Below are 17,691 nucleotides of genomic sequence, written 5' to 3' on the forward strand. Positions count from 1 at the left end.
TACTGGATATAAAAATGAGGGATTAATCCCAAAATAAACATAGTGGGTAAATTCAACACCCCACTTTCACCATAGGCATATCATTTGGAGAAAAATAAACATGGAAATAGTTGAGTAAATGATATGATAGATCAAATAAATCGAATACACATTTACAGAACGTCCTACCCAAACACTACAGAATACACTTTCTTCTCAGCAACATATGGAACTTTCTCTAATAATAGATCACTATTAGGATACTGTAGTAGACAGATTCAGGTTGCTGGGATGAACTTCCAAACCAGACACAGGTTATGGGAGGAAAGGAAGCTTACAGATCTAGTGGAAGTTCAATAATGGCAGAAGAAGCCAGCCCCCTTTCATAGGTTAGTGCAAAAAGAAAAGCAACCACCAACATACAAGCAAGCACAATCCAGGAACCACAGGCAAATCTCAAGCACTTTGCATATCTTTAGACTTGAATTTCAAATCTACCCAAACACCTTAGGACTGGACCCTAGGATCTACCCAGTGACACCTCCTCTAGCCAGGTAGCTGGGAATCCAAGAAGCTTTAATAACTCCTGAGTCTATTAGGGACATCCATTCAAACTATCACAGATATGAAGCAAATCTCAACAAACAGGAAAAATTGATTCTATCTGACCAGAATAAAGCTAGCAGAAAACATATAAACTGATGAATATTAAACACACTATTGAATGATGAATGGGTCTTGAAAAAAATCAGAAAGGAAATTTATAATTTTTCTAGAACTGAATGAAAATACATTCTGCTCCCAAAAAACAATAAATAAAATACAACATACAAAAACCTAAGAGATACAATGAAGGCAGTCCCAAGAGGTAAATTTATAGCTCCAAGTGGCTATACTAAAAAATAAAAAAAGAGAGAACTCAAGAAACTTAACCTTAACACCTTAAAAAACAAGAGAAAAATGAAACCCAAAAACAGTAAGCAAGAAGAAAGAATTAAGATCACAGCAGAAATTGATGAAGCAGGAAAAAAAAATAATAAATACAAAGAATCAGTGAAATAAAGATTAAAAAAATAACAAGCCCTTAGTCAAATCAAATAAAACCCAAATTAATAAAAGATTAAAAGGGAGACATTGCAACAGATATCAGTGAAATTTAGAATAGAATGGCATAAAACATTTCCACTAAATTGGGAGATTTAAAAGAAGTGGATGAGGGCTGGAGAGATGGCTTAGCGGTTAAGCGCTTGCCTGTGAAGCCTAAGGACCCCGGTTCGAGGCTCGGTTCCCCAGGTCCCACGTTAGCCAGATGCACAAGGGGGCGCACGCGTCTGGAGTTCGTTTGCAGAGGCTGGAAGCCCTGGCGCGCCCATTCTCTCTCTCCCCCTCTATCTGTCTTTCTCTCTGTGTCTGTCGTTCTCAAATAAATACATTTAAAAAAAATTTAAAAGAAGTGGATGAATTTCTAGATGCATATAATATACCAAAGTTAAACAAGGATGAGATAACTCATTTAAACAGGTCTATAACAAACACTGAGATTGAATAAATAGTAATAGATCTTCTGAGCAAAACAAACAAACAAAAAGCTCAGGACCAGAGGGATTCACTGCAGAATTCCACCAGGTTTTTAAAAAGGAACTAAAACTAATGTTTCTCAAATCATTACATAGAATAGAAAGGGATTAAATATATCCAAACTTTTTATGAAGCCACTATTACTCTGATATCAAGACCTGGTAAAGACAAAACAAAATAAATACAAAAATAAAATTATAGACCAATCTCCTTGATGAACATAGATAAAGAGAAGATGCTAAAAGATTAAATGATCTCCCATACCCCTGGATTGGAAGAATTTATATTTTAAAAATGGCCATCCTACAAAAAAAACCTATAGATAAAAACCCAATCTAAATTATAGCACTATTCTTTACAGAAATAGAAAAAAATAAAAATCTAAACTTCACATGTAAATACAAAAGATCCCCTAAAGCTAAGGCATTCCTGAACTAAAAAACAAAAAAACAATAATGCTGGCAATATCACCATACCTGATTTCAAATTATATTACAGAGTCATAGCAATAAAAACCTCATGATGCTGGCACAAAAAGGCACATAGTTCAATGGAATAGAACATAGGACCCAGATATCAATTTGTATAACTATAGCCACCTGGTTTTATTATTTATTTATTTAGTTAGTTAGTTATTTGAATTTTTGAGGTAGGGTCTCACTCTAGCTCTGCTAGCCTGGAATTCACTATGTACTCTCAGGGTGGCCTCGAACTCAAGGCAATCTTCCTACGTGACATTAAAGGTGTGCACCACCACGCCCAGCTGCCACCTGATCCTAATTTTTTGACAGAAACATCAAAAATACACACTGGATAAAAGGAAACATCTTCAACAAATAGTGCTGAGCAAACTGTATATCTACATATAGAAGAATGAAACTAGATCTTTCTCTCTCACTCTGCATAAAATTCAACTCCAAGACCCAACATAAGACATGAAACTCTGAAAGGAAAAAGTAGGAATACATTATAGGAATAGGGGGTACTGGGGAAAAGGCTCAGGGAATAAAGCACCTGCCATTCAAGCAGGAATAGCTGAATTCAGAACTCTCAGGACCCATGTAAAAAGCCAGGCACTGACAGGCATCTGTAATCCCAGCCACATCTATGGATGAGAAGGGAAATAGAGACAGGAAAATCCATTAGATTTCTTCCTGTTAACTAGTTGTCAGAATGCTAGAAAGAGCTATACAGCCTTTTGCAGAAGAAAAGTCATCAATGATCTTAATCAGCAGTAGATCCAGCAAGCTTTACTGCTGGCCAGCCAGGTCAAATGTACCAACTGGTAAAATGGTGGCATGTCTGTTACAGGGGAAAAAAATACTCACTTATTGTATTTGAGGCTGACTTGATGGGAGGGAATTCCTGTCTAGTACTGAAAACCTAATCAAAAGCCTATGGCTTAGGAGGTCATAAGCCCTTAAGGGGAAACTACTACTGTTGTCTGGCTAGATGGCTATATAATCGCCACCAAACTGCCCTTTAAATGCTTGTGTTTATGCCCATATATTGATGCTGTTTTCATTTTTGGTTAGAGAAGTTTCTCTTTTCAGATAGTAATGACCACTGGGATGACTCAAAACTCGCCACAGTGCTGAGAAGAAGTGACAGTGGAGTGTTCAGAACTAAGTGAAACATCTCTATCACACCCTTCAAGGATCAGAGACCACTGAAGAGAGGTGATAGAAAGAATGTAAAAAGCAAAGGAAATGGAGGAGTGTTAATAATACTAGTGGCCTTGATATTCATGACCTCACAGTAACTGGTGGTACCTACACAAGACCTACATAATAAAAGGGGGAAAATGATGACATCAAAATAGAAAGAGACTAGTTGGGAAGAAGGGATACAATGGAGGGAGGATTGGGGAGGGGGAAGAATGGCTGTTGGGGGGGAATATGATCATGGTATATTATAGTCTATATTTATACAAGTTGGCAATAAAAAGTTTAAAAAATATAAAGGGGCTGGAGAGATTGCTTAGCAGTTAAGGTGCTTGCCTGCAAAGCCAAAGGACCCAGGTTCAATTCCCCAGGATCCACATAAGCCACATGCACATGGTGGCACATGCACCTGGAGTTTGTTTGCAGTGGCTGAAGGCCCTGGTGTGCTCTCTCTCGCGCGCAAATAAATAAATGGAAGGAAAGAAGGAGGGGAAGAAGGAAGAGAAGGAGGGAAGGAGGGAGGAAAGGAAGGAGGGAGGAAGGGAAGGAAGGAAGGAAAGAAGGATGAAAGGGCTCAATAGATGGCTTAGCAATTAAGGCACTTGCCTATAAAGCCTAATGACCCAGGTTCAATTCCCTAGTACTCATGTAAGCCAGATGCACAAGGTAGCACACGCATCTGGAGTTCAATTGCAGTGGCTAGAGGCCCTGGTGTACCCATGCAAGCAACCCTAATTAAACTCAGTAGGTCACCAAAAAAGAAAAAAAAAATAAGAAAACCATGAAAGTAGAAAGAGAACCAGTTGCGAAGAAGGGGTTTTGTTGGAGTGAGTTAATAAAGATTAATGGGGGTTTCCAATTTCTGGCCCCATCCCCTCATGCTTTATAGGAGCTCTGTTTTCTTTCCCTCTCTTAAACTCTATAATGATTTTTGTTTTGTTTTGTTTTGGTTTTTCAAGACAGGGTCTCACTCTAGCCCAGGCTGAACTGTAATTCACTATGTAGTCTCAGGCTGCCCTCGAACTCACAGTGATCCTCCTACCTCAACCTCCTAAGTTCTGGAGTTAAAGGTACGTGCCACCACACCCAGCCCTCTATAATGAAATCTTTCTAAATGTTACTCCTTATGGTCTATAGATTTTATTCTTCCAATTTACAAGAACCTGGAGACCACTGGCTCAATGGAAGTTTTGCATGAACAGCACCCTAACTCATGAATTAAAGTTCAAACCAAGAGCTAAGAAAAGCTCTGTCACTCTCAAAGACAATACAAATTCCTGTATCATTTCTGTTGCATTAGCCAGGAATTGGAGGGCAAGAGCACAGATTCTATTCTATTTCTACTGCCTTAATGTTAATAGATATACTCTCCACCTACCTACCTTTCTCAGCTGCAAGCAGGAAGTATGATCTGTTCTATCTCCTAGCTTTCCCTTTTCTCTTTGCAACTCCGTTCTGCTTGGAACAGGGTACTTAAAACTAGGTAGATAGATTTGGTAAACTTTTATAGGAGACATGTTATTGAACCTTCACTTTCTACATGCTTGTAAAGCCCGAAGCAAGCTGTGTATGTATGTGCTCTGTAGAGCATTGAGTTTGTGCCTGGTTTAAAAAAAAAAAAAAAAAAAGAATAGCTGGGTGTGGTGGCACACACCTTTAATCCCCCTCAGTAGGGAGAGGTATGAGGATCGCAGAGAATTCAAGGCCACCCTGAGACTACATAGTGAATTCCAGGACAGCCTGAACTACAGTGACACCCTACCCTGGAAAACCAAAAAAAAGCTATCCCACAGTGGCAAGTGCCAGGAGAACTAGTTCTTTGAGATGACTAGACTTGAGAGGCCCAGACAGATTTGTGGCAGCCTAAAGTTGAGTTTAAGAGAAATAGAGATTGCGACTAGGATTTATGTGATTTAAACAAGCCACAGCTGGGTGTGGTGGTACACACCTTTAATCCTAGCACTTGGGAAGCAGAGGTAGGAAGATCACTGTGAGTTTGAGCCTACCCTGAGACTACATAGTGAATTCCAGGTTAGCCTGGCCTAGAAGGAGACCCTACCTGGAAAAAATAAAAATAAAACAGGCCACAAAGGCAGATCAGCATACTAGGGAAGGAGACTGAAGACTCAGGATCTGCAGGGTCTTGATGATTGCCCTTTGTCTGACATCTTTTGGTCTGACTTTAGTTGAAGCTAAGCTAGACTGGGTTGACTGGGTTGAGTGTGGTAAATTATACTGCTCTTAACCTAGAAAGCCAAATGGATAACCCATTTAAATAGGGGACTCACCCTGAGTACTATCATGTTTGCCTTCTATCTATATTGAGGAATATAGATTGGCAGATTATCAACCTGAGGAAAAGAGTAAAAAATAATGGATTTTGGCTGGGTGTGCGGGTGCACGCTTTTAATCCCAGCACCCAGAAAGCAGAGGTAGGAGGATCTCCATGAGTTTGAGGCCACCCTGAGAATACATAGTGAATTCTAGGTCAGCCTGGGCTAAAGTAAGACCTTACCTCGAAAAACAAATGAACAAAAAAAGATGTAATGGGTTTTGGTTTTGAATTGCTTAAATATTTTTATTCATTTATTTGAGAGTGTGTGTGTGTTTAACATGGGCACAACAGGGTCTCTTGTCTCTGCAAACAAACTTCAGATACATGTACTACTTTTTTTTACATCTGGCTTTATACAAGTACTGAGTAATTGAACCTGGGGTGTCAGACTTTGCAATCAAGTGCTTTTAACTACTGAGCTATTGCTCCAGCCATATGTTTTAAGAGAATATTAGTAGCTCAGTCCATGAGGGTATTATGGCCCTCCCTGCCTCATGTAGTTATTTGACTTCCCTGACACATGAAGCTCAATATTCATGTAATACGCTTTTTTTTTCTTTTTGCCAGTACTGCCTTGGTAGTTTAGGCAGTATTGGAGGCTGAGTGGGGCTAAGATGTGCCATAGGCATGAATCCAAAAAGATAAGCAAGAAGCCTCTGATATGTGGGGTTAAGGAACGCCAAAAGGATGCAAGAAACCTCCAGTGTGGGGATTTGAGCAGTGGGACAAAGAGAACAGTCATGGTTTGCTCCAAGATGGGAATGATGGGTCTTGCACAGACAAAATGCTGAAGGACATTACCTGCATCACAGGGTATCAAGAGCCTTTAATCCCAGCCCTTGGGAAGCCAAGATAGGAGGGTCACTATTTGTTCAAGGCCAGCCTCAGACTACATAGCGAATTCCAGGTGAACCTGGAAGAGAGCAAGATCTTACCTCAAAACAAACAAAAAAAAAAAAAAAAAAAAAAAAAAAACCACCCAGATATATGTGGAGTCACAATGGTGAGAGTGGTTAGGTTAGTCTACAGGCTCTACCCTGCATCATCATTACTAATGAGGGAAACAGGACTCAGGGAAACCAGACCACACTGGTAAGAGCCTCTAGTCTACACAGGTCTTATTTTCTTTGTGGCCACAACAAGAAGAAAATAGATTCTCCATAGGATGATCTTCAGAAGGAAAGAAAAGAGATAATGAAAGGCATTCCAATTTATTGCCTTTTTAAATATATGGGTAGCTATATGTCTTCAGCATAGGTTCCTCTGCCCTGTATTCTTACCCATTGGAATCTCTTTGATCCAAAGACCTTAAAAAAAATGCCTGATATTTTTCTGTACTTTAGCCTGGTTGAAGATAAACTGGAAGACAGAAAATTGGCTTCCAGAGAGAATTATTAATTTCAATTGCAGGCTTTCTTTGCTGTAAGAGACAACCAAGACTTATGCCTGGAGTGCTACATAAACTCAGCACTGTTGGCTGAGCTTATAGTACTATGTGTGTACTACATGTGCTGATCTCCAGCTAAGGGCATGACCCTGAGGTCCCCAGGCACTTGTTTTTCTACTAACTAAAAGTGCTACACAAGGCTGTGGAGACCTTAAGTCAGGGTTAACATGGAGGATTTTGGCCCCCTTTGTGTTTGCTCTCTCTTTTTCTTGCTCACTGTAATATAGATTATATGAATAAATTGGCACATGCTATTTAAATTTGTTGAGAGCTAGTTCTGAGACAGCAAGGTAAGCTCTTCTACTTCAGACTCAAACAGATGTGTCTCATGGTTCCTCTAAGACCCTTTTCCTGGGGCAAGATGATGCCCTTTTCCAGTGACAAAGGAAAGAAAAACAATAAATAATAGCACAAGGGTCTAATATAAGTAATTTTGATTCACTGTATATTTTCTCTCTGGATATAATGGCTTACAAGATACTTCACTGTCCAAAGTCACTAACGCTGTGATATATCTTGCTAGAATGGAGTTTTCAGAATTTGGGGGGGGGGTATAAATATGTAAAATAACCTTTAAAAATCCAAATGAAGCTGGGCATGGTGGCACACACCTTTAATCCCAATCTTCAGAAGGCTGAGGTAGGAGGATCACTGTGAGTTCAAGGCCAGCCTAGGAATACAGAGGAGTTCCAGGTTAGCTTAGGCTAGAGTGAGATCCTTCCTTGAAAGAAAAAAATATCCAAATGACATAATGTTGCTAAAGGTTAAAATTCAGTTCACTGATGTTGATCTGAAGATACCTCCAGGCTGCCCTCCTGGAAGAATGTGCTATTCAGATAAGAACTTGTCTCTCGCTAAGTCTGGTCACTTTCATTCTAGAAGATAGACCAGAACATACATGTGAAGAAATAACCCTGAGTTATGTGGCCCAAAAAGTAAAAAGAGGAACCTCTCTCCAGGCACCACCTAAAAGAAATGATGGCTCTTAGCCAGGGTACTAAAACTAAACAAGGATCAGAGAGTCAATATTTACACTGAGTCTAAATATGTCTTTCTGGTCCTCCATGCTCATGCCACTATTTAAAGAAGAAATTCTACACCCTTTCCTTCTTCTAAACTTGCAGTAATGTACTGAAAAAAGCATCAAAATGGGCTAGATGAAACCTCACAGGACATCATGTTAGCTGACCAAGCTGGCAAGGTTGCTGCTAAACAACCCCTTCCTTAGAACTAACACAGGCACTCCTGGTTTGAGAAGGTGATCTAGTGGGAATACAACCTCAATACCCCCAAAAGGAGAAAGAATGAGCCACTTTATGGGACATGTCTAACAAACCCATAGAATGGCTCCAGGCAGAGTAAAGAAAGCTGCTCTTACCTAACACTAATCAATAGAAATTTCTTAAAATGGATGTATCAGGACTTTATTCATCTTTAGTTGCTTTTTAACAGAAACATTTTCTGGGTGTTTACTAAATTTTTATCAAATTGATTCATTTAAGTTTGTTGATAAAAATTATCTTAAAGGCTGTTAACATGTTTTCCCTGTACTTACAACTGTTAAGTATTTAAAGGCAAATATGAATGCATTTCTATTTTTTGCTTGTTTGCTTGCTTGTTTTGTTTTGGTTTTGGTTTTTTCAAGGTAGGGTTTCACTCTAGCCCACGCTAACCTGGAACTTACTGTATTCCCAGGCTAGCCTTGAACTCATAGCTATCCTCCCACCTCTGTCTCCTGAGTGATAGGATTAAAGAAATGCACCACCACACCTGGCTGCATTCTATTTTTTAAAATTATCTATTTATTTGGGAGCTACAGACAGACAGAGAGAAAGAGGGAAGGGGAAGAATGGGCACACCAGGGCTTCCAGCCACTGCAAACAAACTCTAGATGTGTGTGCCCCCTTGTGCATCTGGCTAACGTGGGTCCTGGGGAATCAAGTCTCAAACAGGAGTCCTCAGGCTTCACTGGAAAGCACTCAACCGTTAAGCCATCTCTCCAGCCCTGCATTCTATTTCTCAAATAAGACTTACAGTGTTACCACACAACTGAAGTAAGATATTAGACAAAATGACTTTAAACTATACCATCCTTTAACTAGATTTGTTTTCTTAAAGGCAAAGAGTGGTAAGATATGCACTGTATCCACAGTTTTCTTCATGATGGGTGTAACTGTCCTTCTGGGTGCTTAATAACTATACATAGAAGCCAAAATCAATGGGGATATTGCAGTTAGAAGGGCAGTCAGTATTATGTATCTTATTCTCAGGTCAAGCAGACCTCAAAAGACAATGAGACACTCCTAAAAGATCCAAAAGTTCTGTAAGTTGCCTGTTCTATAGATCATGGAGGTCATGTACCCATGACCAGAAATTGAACTCCAATAGTCCAGGAGATGAACAACCCTTTGCTCAGCAGCTACAGCCCAGGTGAAAGTACAGAGGAATGGGCAAGATGAGCAAGAGTGCTGCTTCTGCAGTAAGCCTGACAACCTGGGCCAGTGTGATGGAGACAAACAATAAGGATACTCAAAACATACCAAAGCAGAAATCCAGAAGCTGTCCAGAGCTCCACACTAAAGTAGACTTTAAGCATACCCACCAAGACTCAGGGAATTTTGCAGAAGAGGGGGTGGAAAGAAAGTAAGACACAGGGTGAGAGGGAATATCCAGAGACATTACCCCCCCCCCTACACACACACACAATAACTAACTGTTGCTCTCATAACTCATAACTCACAACTCCCTGGTGAATATCAGCCATCCCACTAAGGAGGGCCCTCAGTGGGGTGGGGGAAGGGAGGAGGGAAATGATGGTACCAGCATATAATGTATCCATACCAAGTTTCTGTTTAATAATAATAATAACTAAAAATCAAGTAGAAGGCCTTTATAGGTAGACACAGAAGAGATCATTTTGGCCTAAGATAAGGGATCAGATTGTGGGCAGAGGAAGGTAGGAAGAGTATATGAAGTGAATTAACAGGACTTTGTGCAGGGAGTAGTAAGACAAAACCACTGGGGCTGAGCTGGGGAGTTAATGGACCATTCACAGAATAATGACATCAGTGGAAGAAAACATCTGAAGAGGGAATAATAGTATGTTAACAGACATGTTAAGGAGTAACCATAGTGACTGTATTTATTACACTAGCATTCTGTGTAAACAAAATGCAAAATGTATATTTTAAATGTATGTATGCTTCACATTGCGTGGTTAATACTACTGCTGCATATCAGTAGGAAACATGTTAATAGGGTCTCTCTGACTCAGTTCGAGGAGGGACAAGTCAGAGGAAAAGATCCTCAGTGTTTCCAAGGAAGCCACATGGTCAGGAAGACCCTGTCTCATCCCAGCAAATGGCATGTATAGTAAAAGAGCTATAGGGCTTCTCCTAGGCCCCTAAAAGTCTCTCCTAAAGAGCTACAACTGGCTGGTGCATAGGCTCACATGTACACAGGTGCGTACACACATACACATACACTTTGGCTACCTACTTAAACACCCAGAAGAAGTGTATAACCAGAGAGTAAAAGCTTTATGGCATAGTCCAGGAAATTTCCCTTCTTCATTCAGAATTTCAAATGATGAGAAGGGTGATTATACCAAGCAGTGTAGCTGTAGATGTGCTTGTGGTAAGGGCAGGAAACATAGCTTGGCAATTGAAGGTGCTTGCGTGCAAATCCCTGCGTGCCTGGGTTCAATTCCCCAGTACCCACAAAAAGCCAGATGCACAAAGTGGTGCATATAGCTGGAGTTCACTCATGGCAACTCAGAGCAGCATCTGCACCATTTTCAGGGTTAAATGCTATGAATATATTCCTGATGATTCTACTAATATCTCATCTGATTTATAAGGTCTATAAGAATAGATTCAGACCATGTCAGAAACCACCATGCCATTTATTGACTAGCTTTAGAAAATGATTTCTGAGCCAGGCATGGTGAAACACATCTTTAAACACATCCCAGACTTGGGAGGCATAGGTAGGAGGATCACTGTGAGTTCAAGGCCACCCTAAGAAGACTGCATAGTGCATTCCAGGTAAGCCTGGGCTACAGTGAAACTTTACCTCGAAAAAAAAACAAACAAAAAATACTGATTTCTGGATCTTCATGATCAAAGGGAATTATATCTATAATTTCTGGTAATTATAATAATGTTAATTTATAGACTTATGTGATCAGCTGCTGTTTTAATTTTATACTTTCTCTTCATAGTCAGTCCACACTCAGATGGTCCTGCAACAATCTAATTTCATTACCTGTGTCCCCTTGAACACTCTCAAAGGCCTAAAGAATGGGAACCCTAAAGACCCTCTGAGTCCCAGCTTTCTAGGTGCCCACTTCTCCAGAATACCTCTTACTTTTATTTTTTCTCACCAGTGTCTTTATCCATGAACCAAAGAGTTTCTTTCCACATTATATAAATAAAATCAATGCACTTTGGGATACTATACATAGGCCCACTGGAAGAGTACCCCAACTGCCACAACAGATGACCTTACTCGAAGCCAGATTCACTTTTGTCCCAATTTCCTAATGGCAATTAGGGTTACATTTTGCCAAGGGGGGTGGAGGATGAGGCAACTAAGCATAACAGGAACCCTAAAGCAAATACTATTTTATTTATTTTTTAAAATTTTATTTTATTTTATTTATTTATTTGAGAGTGACAGACACAGAGAGAAAGACAGATAGAGGGAGAGAGAGAGAATGGGCACGCCAGGGCTTCTGGCCTCTGCAAACGAACTCCAGACGCGTGCACCCCCTTGTGCATCTGGCTAACATGGGACCTGGGGAACCGAGCCTCGAACCAGGGTCATTAGGCTTCACAAGCAAGCGCTTAACCGCTAAGCCATCTCTCCAGCCCGCAAATACTATTTTAAAAATATATTTTTGGGGGCTGGAGAGATGGCTTAGCAGTTAAGGTGCTTGCCTGTGACGCTTAAGGACCCATATTTGACTCTCCAGGTCCCACAGAAGCCAGATGCACAAAGGTGAGGCAAGCACAAGTTCACACATGCCCACTAGGTGGCACAAGTGCCTGTAGTTCTATTACAGTGGCTGAGGCCCTGGCACACCAATTATCTATCTCTCCTCTACATCTCTCTCTGCCTCTCTCATACTCTCTAAAAATTATATATTTTTTTTTCTTTATTTTCAAGGATGGAGGGAGGGAGAGAATGAATGGATACACTAGGGCCTCCAGCCACTGCAAACGAACTCCAGATGTATGCACTACTCTGTGCATCTGGCTTTACTTAGGTACTGGGTAATTGAACCCAGGTCGTTAGGATTTGCAGGCAAGCACCTTAACCTCTGAACCATCTCTCCAACCCTCAAATACTATTTTTAAAAGCAAAAATGTTGTTGAGTTTGCAAGTGGGAATCATTTTTTTTCCTTATCTCCTTTCCCTAAAAACATTTCCCTTCCCTAGAAACCTAACATAAAGTTGTAATTGAGATTACTCCCTTCATAGAAACTTGATTAATTTTTCCTCATCTCTTTGTTTCTCAATGAATTCCATTCCCATAAAAGACTCTGATCATACTCACTAGGTAAGATTTTTCCTATTTTGGGGGACTCCTACTTTAAAAGAGCTCTGTCTTCTTTCCTTCTCTTAAGTGCTATAATAAAATATTCTGGGCTGGAGAGATCATTTAGTGGTTAAGGTGCTTGCCTGTGAAGCCTAAGGACCCAGTTTCAATTCCCCAATACCCACAATAGCCAGATACACATGGTAGTGCATGCATCTGGAGTTCATCTGCAGTGGCTAAAGGCCCTGGAATGTCCATTCTCTCTCTTCCTGTAATAACTATCTTTAAAATTTTTCTATACTTCAAAAAATGGCTAATGGCATTATGAACTTCATATATGTATGAAATTTTCAAAAATAAAATAATTTAGGTACTCAAACATTTTAATTATGTAAGATGTTTTTTCTTTTTCTTTTTTTTTTTTTTTTTTGGTTTTTTTTTTGTTTGTTTGTTTTTCAAGGTAGGGTCCCACTCCAGCCCAGACTGACCTGGAATTCACTATATAGTCTGAGGGTGACCTTGAACTCACAGTGATTCTCCTATCTGTGCCTCCCAAATTCTAGGACTAAACACATGTGCCACCACACCTGGCTTAAGAGATTTTTTATTTTTTGGTTTTTTTAAGGTAGACTCTCACTCTGGTCCACTGTTCGTTTAGCTATGTACTCTCAGGTGGCCTCAAACTTATGGTGATCCTCCCAGCTCTGCCTCCCAAGTGCTGGGATTAAAGGCATGAGTCACCACGCCTAGCATTAAGAGATATTTTTTAATGAAGGCCAAAGATAAATTAATTTTGCAATTTTGAGTTTCCACATATAACCATAAAACAAAAGGCATGATTCATAACCATTCTAAGTGAAAGCAAATAACTTTGATTCACATTACTTTTCTTACCAATAAAGAAGCAAAGGTTTTATGACCTCAGTCTGAATATTTTTCAAATGTTCTTCAGTCCAGTGAGATCCATGTAGCAATTTAAGTTTTGATAGGACTTCTGTAGAAAGGTAGTAATCTCCACTGCTCACAAGATAGCATTTTTTCATCTTATCAATATGTCTGAAATAAAACACATATCCATATCTACACACATCAATTCAACTACCTGAAAGCAATTTTTTCAGATAAGTAATACGCTATCCCAACCAACATTCATTTATAGAACACTAAAGGTTAGAGATAAAAATATTTCTCACAGATATACATTGGCCTTGGTCCTTGGGCTGAATGCCTTGCAAAGCTATTCACATCCTTATCTCCATAACTGTATATTTTCTACCTGTATTATAAGGTAAAAGAGACTTTGTAGCTGTGAGGATTTTAAAGAGATCATGGATTGTCTAGGTGATCCCAGGGGAATGACAAGAATCTTTCTAAAAGGGAAATCAGCATGTAAGAATCATAAAGATGTGAGGCCAGAAGTAGAGGTTAAAGAGGGACCAAAATGACATGTTGTTGACTTTGAAGTTGCAGGAAGGATGGGTGGTGGAATGATGATACAGCTGTTAAAGATGCTTGAGGTTGGAGGAAGGGGCCATAAACCAAGGAGTGTAGGTAGCCTTCATAAATTGGAAAACACAAAGAAATGGATGTCCCCTAGAGCCTTCTGACTTACGGAACTGTTCGTTTAGGCCACTAAGTTTGAATCACAATGGCAACAATAGCATTCTGAAACCTAAGGTTTCTTGCATATGACTTCCCCTATATGCCTTGAAAAGTTGTAATGGTCTTCCACCCTATGATCAGTCAAGTCATGGTTCACAACAACTTGGTGATCCCTATTCTATGATCTAAATGCCATTCAAGTAACTAGAGTAACACATACTCATCCAGTCCTTAACAGGAACTACAGTTCCCTACAATTGGCCTTCATATTATGTCAGGAAATCAGACATAAGGACTTTCTTAATGTATTGTTCTGTTAAGATTCTTTTTTTAAAATATTTTTTATTTATTTGAGAGTGACAGACAGGCAGAGAAAGAAGTAGAGAGAGAGAGAGAGACTGAATGGACGTGCCAGGGCCTCCAGCCACTGCAAACGAACTCCAGGCACGTGCGCCCCCTTGTGCATCTGGCTAATGTGGGTCCTGGAGAATCAAGCCTTGAACCGGAGTCCTTAGGCTTCATAGGCAAGCACTTAACCACTAAGCCATCTCTCCAGCCCCTGTTAAGATTCTTAATACTCCCAATAACCTAAAACATGGAGTTAGTCAAATGAAGACCTGTGCCACAATAGACCTACAGGAAGCTCTTCAGCAGACAGATGCACACAGATAGCCAGCTATGTGGCATATGACCAAAGACCATGGAATGTGTTAACTAGTCAGGCTTCTAGGAGCAACAGGCCTTTATACAAAATAAGTACCTATCTTATAGGAATGTTTCCATATAACTGATAAATTATTTTTCCCATTAAAAATTATACATTCATTGTCAGGCATGGTGGTATACATTTTAATACCAGCAATCAGGAGGCAGAGGTAGGAGGATCACTGTGAGTTTAAGGCCACCTGAGACTACACAGTGAATTCCAAGTCAGCCTGGGCTAGAGCAAGACCCTAGCTTAAAAAACTAAATAATAATAGTAATAAATAATAATAATAATAATGCATAATAAGAATAATATAAAAATATGTAACTTCAGAGCCATTCTATGATTTATGGAAACTTTAATTCAAACCCAAGTAACTACTATTAGTGCCTGAAAGCTATCAAATCAGAAAATTTATAAAAATCACAATTATCATAAAATAAATATTGTATTTCTTCATTCCAAAATATAAACCATATTTTCATATTTACTTCAGGTTTTCAGCCTGTGATTAAATAGCCAAAATAGTCCATGACTTTTTTTTAACTATTGAAAAATAAAAAATAGAAATACCTTTGATGTCTTCCAGGATCCTTAAGAACTTTTAGCCTTTCAATGTCCATCCATAGCCACCAGTATCTCTCTCCTAATGTGCCCTTTATAAATTTCTTAAATCTTTCAAACTCCTTTCTATTGCCAATGTCATAGGTTTTGTGAGAAATACACCAGTCAGCCCTGCTCTCAGGTCCAATGCTCTCACTCTTTGAACTTAAACTTATGTTTTCTAACATGTCTTCTTCTGATGTTTCCTTTGTTACAGTTTCAACTGGTTCACCTAAAATTTTCTTGGCAAAGTAAGATTCAAAAGACTCCTCAAATATCACTTGGGCTACTTTGTAGAAGTTGATGTAGTCTGGAGTTTCACTAAATGTCTGTCCAGTAATATGTTGAATGGCTTCTCGAAAAATGAAGGTTATATAGGAGTTTAAAAAGTCTTCACAATTTAAAAAATGCACTGTCAGACCTTTTTGAGAAACATCTGGTTTCTTTTCAAGATATATTCTCAAAAGTGCTTGAGAAGGAGTGTCTTTTACAGATGTGGATCCTTCTTCTTCTTCTTCCAATTCAGAAATTAATTTAGTGGCTGTAGATGGGTCTTTTATTCTGGGGTAAATTCCATCATCAAAGATAAAACTCTCTGTATTGAATTATAAAAAGCTATGAGATTAGATATTAATAACAGAGTTTTCTATTATTAATCATGCCATATAGCCATGTCAAATGAGACAATCACAAGGAACAACTGCATGGGCCAGTATCAGAAGGTTTCTAAACCCCATTTGAAGCCACGAGGGGAAACCAGCCAACAAGAATTAACTTTGCCTTTTAGCAGATGGACTTAAAAAGAGGAGGGTACTCAATAGAATAGGGGTGAGGTGAGACAAAAGAGGGTAACAGGATGGGAAGATGATCAAGTTACAATATGTTTATATATTAACATTTTCAATAAAAAATGTTTAGGGGCTAGAGAGATGGCTCAGTGGCTAAAGGCACTTGCTTGCAAAACCTGCCAGCTCCCCAGCCACCCTCATAAAGCTGGACCTAAAGTGGCACATATGTCTGCCATTCATTGGCAGTAGCTGATACCCCGGCATTCCCATTCCCATACACACACACATACACATACACACACACACACACACACCACAGAGAGAGAGAGAGAGAGAGAGAGAGATTTAAAATGTTTTTAAATAAATGTGTTTATACTCATAGATTAGTGCTATTGTCAGCTTTGGTCAAAGAAGTTGTCAGTGGAATCTACAAAAACTCACTACTAGACAAAGTGCTAATAATAAATGACTTTTGAGTGCTCAAACATGATATTAGACACTTATATTACATCTTCCAAGGCTCATGGAATATCACAGTTAGATATTAAAAAAAAAAAAACGCAAGAACCAGGCATGGTGGTACATGCCTTTAATCCCAGCACTTGGGCGGCAGAGTAGGAGGATTTATGTGAGTTCAAGGCCACCCTGAGACTACATAGTAAATTTCAGGTCAGTATGGGCTAGAGCAAGGCCCTACCTCAAAAAAAAAAAAAAAAAAGAAAAAGAATGTAAACATTGGAATAAGATGGGGGAGTGGTAGGGAACAGTGACCTTCAAGCATGACACAACTGTTGCACTATTGAACTCACAGCTGTTGTGATTACCTGCACAGATTGAGTTCATCAGCATCCTGCTCTGGAGGAGGGGGGACTCATAGGACCTAACCTGTTCCTAAAAATTTATAAGCAGTTAATAGTTGATGGGAAAGGGTGAGATGTTTTCTTCAGTAGTGTAGTACTGATAAGGTACATGACCCTGTAAACAAACCCTTGTCCATGTTCCTATAAGTAACCCTAATAAAACTCAATGTTATTCCCCCTCCCAAAAATAAACAAGAAATCAGGAGGGGGCTATATTAATATATTTTGTTTCCTTCTGTGTTGCTGTGACAAAAGCAACTTAAGGAAAGAAGAGTTTATTTTAGTTCGTAGTTCGAGGTTACACTCCCTCATGGTGGAGGTGTGGCAGCAGGGCATGAAGCAGAGATAACAGGATAACATGTGCCTGCAATCAGAACTTCGCTCAGGTTCTTAGGACACTAGAGACTGCACACAGTTTCTTCACTACCATAACACATGAATGGATCCTAGCCCAGTTCCTGATAGTGTCCGTGTTTCCTTCTGAAACCTCATGAGCCAGGCCTCTACTGTCTGGACTTCTCTCAGCACTCTTGCCATCCAAACACCCACCAGTATGGTGCAGTAAGTTTCTTATAGTATTCATGGTA

The 17,691-nt window shown here is 39.5% G+C and overlaps 1 protein-coding gene across 3 annotated transcripts in view; it reads right to left on the reverse strand.

The window, feature by feature from the left end:
• The window catches only part of Rgs22 (regulator of G protein signaling 22), a 157,196-nt gene that overhangs the window by 91,435 nt on the left and 48,070 nt on the right, over positions 1-17,691 (reverse strand). For all 3 annotated transcript variants that reach the window (XM_045144085.1, XM_045144086.1, XM_045144087.1), the window contains 2 exons: positions 15,427-16,051; positions 13,440-13,601 (listed from right to left, as the gene is read on the reverse strand). In XM_045144085.1, coding sequence (XP_045000020.1) covers positions 13,440-13,601; positions 15,427-16,051 — 787 coding nt within the window. The remainder of the gene's footprint in view (positions 1-13,439; positions 13,602-15,426; positions 16,052-17,691) is intronic.

Source organism: Jaculus jaculus, chromosome 2 (genome assembly GCF_020740685.1).
Source record: "Jaculus jaculus isolate mJacJac1 chromosome 2, mJacJac1.mat.Y.cur, whole genome shotgun sequence".
NCBI classification, from domain to species: Eukaryota; Metazoa; Chordata; class Mammalia; order Rodentia; family Dipodidae; genus Jaculus; species Jaculus jaculus.